Source organism: Phragmites australis, chromosome 1 (genome assembly GCF_958298935.1).
Source record: "Phragmites australis chromosome 1, lpPhrAust1.1, whole genome shotgun sequence".
NCBI classification, from domain to species: Eukaryota; Viridiplantae; Streptophyta; class Magnoliopsida; order Poales; family Poaceae; genus Phragmites; species Phragmites australis.
In genome coordinates this window covers 55,762,669-55,765,647 of record NC_084921.1, presented here as the reverse complement: position 1 = coordinate 55,765,647, position 2,979 = coordinate 55,762,669, and the positions used below count along the sequence as shown (strand labels likewise).

At 59.8% G+C, this 2,979-nt stretch overlaps 1 protein-coding gene and 1 pseudogene across 1 annotated transcript; one reads left to right on the top strand and one right to left on the bottom strand.

Moving 5' to 3' along the window:
- Positions 1-1,504, top strand: LOC133886502 (G-type lectin S-receptor-like serine/threonine-protein kinase LECRK1; annotated as a pseudogene).
- A 320-nt stretch (positions 1,505-1,824) lies between these two features.
- LOC133886492 (uncharacterized) lies at positions 1,825-2,118 on the bottom strand. The gene has a single exon (XM_062326181.1). It carries the CDS (start codon positions 2,116-2,118, stop codon positions 1,825-1,827), a length of 294 nt encoding a protein of 97 aa, XP_062182165.1.
- Positions 2,119-2,979: the final 861 nt, after the last annotated feature.

Genomic DNA, 2,979 nt, shown 5'->3' with positions numbered 1-2,979 from the left:
ATGGTTACTGCTTGTTCCCCTGACCGTGTCAAGTGCCCAAACAAACATCACTTCGAGAGCCTCCCTTCAGGCCGCCGCCTGGACGTCCCCGTCCGGCCGCTTCGCCTTCGGCTTCTACGCCACGGACGGCGGCTTCGCCGTCGGCGTCTGGCTCGCCACCGCGCCGAACGTAACAGTCACGTGGACGGCGAACCGCGACGACCGGCGCGCTCCGGATCACGTACGACGGCCGACTGCCAGACCACGTGCATGGCCGACTGCCTCTGCGCCGCCGTGTTGCTGGACAGCAACGACGGCACGTGCACGAAGCAGCAGCTCCCGCTCCGGTACGGCCGCGAGGGTGGCGGGTACACTCTGTTCGTCAAGACCGGGGGCACGGCGAACCCGGCGCTCCGCGGCAGCGGCAGCAACAGCCAGCGCCGCGTTGGTCTGCATCGGGCTCCTGACGTGCGTGTCGTTACCCGCGCTCCTCATGGCCGCGCGGCTGGTCTGGGCGAACCGGAGGACCGCGCACAGACGCCTGGCACTCGCGGACGCGGTCGCCGAGGCCCTGGACGACGAGGCGCCCCTGAGGTCGTACAGTTACCAGGAGCTGGAGCACGCGACGTGCAGCTTCCGCGAGCCGCTCGGCCACGGCGCGTTCGGCACGGTGTTCAGAGGGTCGCTACACAACGGCGAGAAGGCCATCGCCGTGAAGCGGCTGGAGAAGCTGGTGGAGGAGGGCGAGCGTGAGTTCCAGAGGGAGGTGCGCGCCATCGGGCGGACGAGCCACCGGAACCTGGTCCGGCAGCTGGGCTTCTGCCACGAGGGCACGATCCGGTTCCTGGTGTACGAGTACGTGAGCAACGGCTCCCTCGCCGACCTCCTCTTCAAGAGCTCATCCTACCCGGCGAGTGGCGAGCACGTGGGCATCGCGCTGGACGTGGCGCGCGAGCGGCACTACCTCCACGACGAGCTGGACAGCAGCGTGATCCACTGCGACGTGAAGCCGCAGAACATCCTGATGGACGCGTCCGGCACGGCCAAGATCGCCGACTTCGGGCTCGCCAAGCTGCTGCTCCCGGACCAGACCCGCACGTTCACAGGCGTGCGCGGCACGCGCGGGTACCTGGCCCCCGAGTGGTACCGCGGGGCCGGGCCGGTGACGGTGAAGGCGGACGTGTACAGCTACGGGGTGGTGCTGCTGGAGATCCTGACGTGCAGGCGGAGCATGGAGCTGGAGGAGGCCGGCGAGGAGCGGACGCTGATGGAGTGGGCGCACGAGTGTTTGGTGGGGGGGGGGGGGATGTGCAGCGACGAGGCGGTGGAGGCGGCGGAGGTGGAGAGGGTGGTGAAGGTGGCGGTGTGGTGCGCGCAGGGGGAGCCGCCGTCGAGGCGCCCGTCCATGAAGAGCGTCATCCTGATGCTGGAACGGCACTTGGAGGTGCCATTTCCTCCTCCATCTCCAGCCGCTTCATTCATCAGCCTAGCTTACATGATCCAAGATGTACATCAAGATAATTAAGCTTCTGCTTCGATCTCGTCGGAGATTAATTATTTCATTCCCATGGAGATCGATCTGAGTGAACGGTTCGTCCCCCAAAAAAGGGTTCAATACCGCAATCAAAGCCGTACAGAGGGAAAAAAAAAGGAACAATCGACAGCAGACATTTCGCTTGCAACGGGAATTACAAATGGATGGAACAATCGAAGACATCAACACAAATAATAATTAAACAAAACCAATTAAAAGATGGAACCAATGGAGAAACGTAGAATATAACATGGATGGATGGAATTAGTAGGACGTCGTGGAGTGATCACGCCAGTACGGTAGTGATCGTCTCACGCCACGGGCGCGCCCGCGGCTGCACCGGCACCGGCACCCGCGAGCCCCGCGGCATCGGCACCGGCACCAGCGAGCCCTGCGACGGCCCCGGCCCCGGCAGTGGCCTTGTCTACGGCGCCGCACGCCTCGTTGCACATGGTGGTGCAGGCGGGGTCCTCCTTGCCGTTGGCGCACCGCTCGTAGCAGTCGTCGTAGCAGCCGTACGCGGTGGCCGCCGGCACCGACGCTGCCGCCACCACGAGGGCGACGAGGAGCAGCGCCACCGCGGCAGTCCTGCTGCTCTGGGCCATCGCTACGTACGTGGTAGCTAGCTTGGTGGCTTGAGTGGCTGGTGATGGATGTGTGTTGCGATCGAGCTAGAGACGTTGGGTGCCCTGCCCTGCCCTGTCCTGTCCTGTCCTGTCCATGAGCTCGATCCTATGCACGCATATATAGGGAGGAGAGGGACCTTGGCGTGAGGCCATGAGATCTTCGCGGGCTGCCGCATGGTGCTAACTGCATGCATGAATGCTGCGGTGCCGGTGCAGCTGCTCTGAGCTTCTTTGTCACACTCGGTTTTAAAGGAAACAAACAGATGTATTTCACATGTATATCAGGATCAAATTTTATATACATGCAGTGACATCATTAGTGATAACATAAACTGTGTCTTAAATAACGTAAACATTCCTTACAAAAGGACCCGAAGGTCTGAAAGAAAATACTAATAAGTCTTCAAATGGCAGCGGAACACCCATCCATCCACAGACGTTATCCGGGGGAAAACACCAGCCTAGGACATGGTCTTCAATCAACGCCTTCTTCCTTCTAGAAATCAGTGTCCTCGCCCCGGACTTCCTCGAAGACTTCACCTTCTGAGCAGCATCCGAGGGTAGAAAAAAGGCAAGCGTGAGTACATAAAGTACTCAGCAAGTGGAGGAAAAATATGACATGCAGGCTATTGACAAGTAAAAGTCAACTTGGGGATTACTGCGACTATGCTTAACTAAACCAGACTCAAACAACCTAGCAATCCTACTTACTAGATTTTTATTCCAACAATTTTAAGAACATAACTCATCGGATTCCATCCGACTACCAGACTCACCAGATACCCCATATCCGGCTACCGACTCGTCGGGAGTACCACCACCCGACTACCCAAAACTAAC

Bases quoted from the DNA above. Each gene is read 5' to 3' on its own strand.
- LOC133886492 (XM_062326181.1), bottom strand. From the start codon at position 2,118: ATGGCCCAGAGCAGCAGGACTGCCGCGGTGGCGCTGCTCCTCGTCGCC.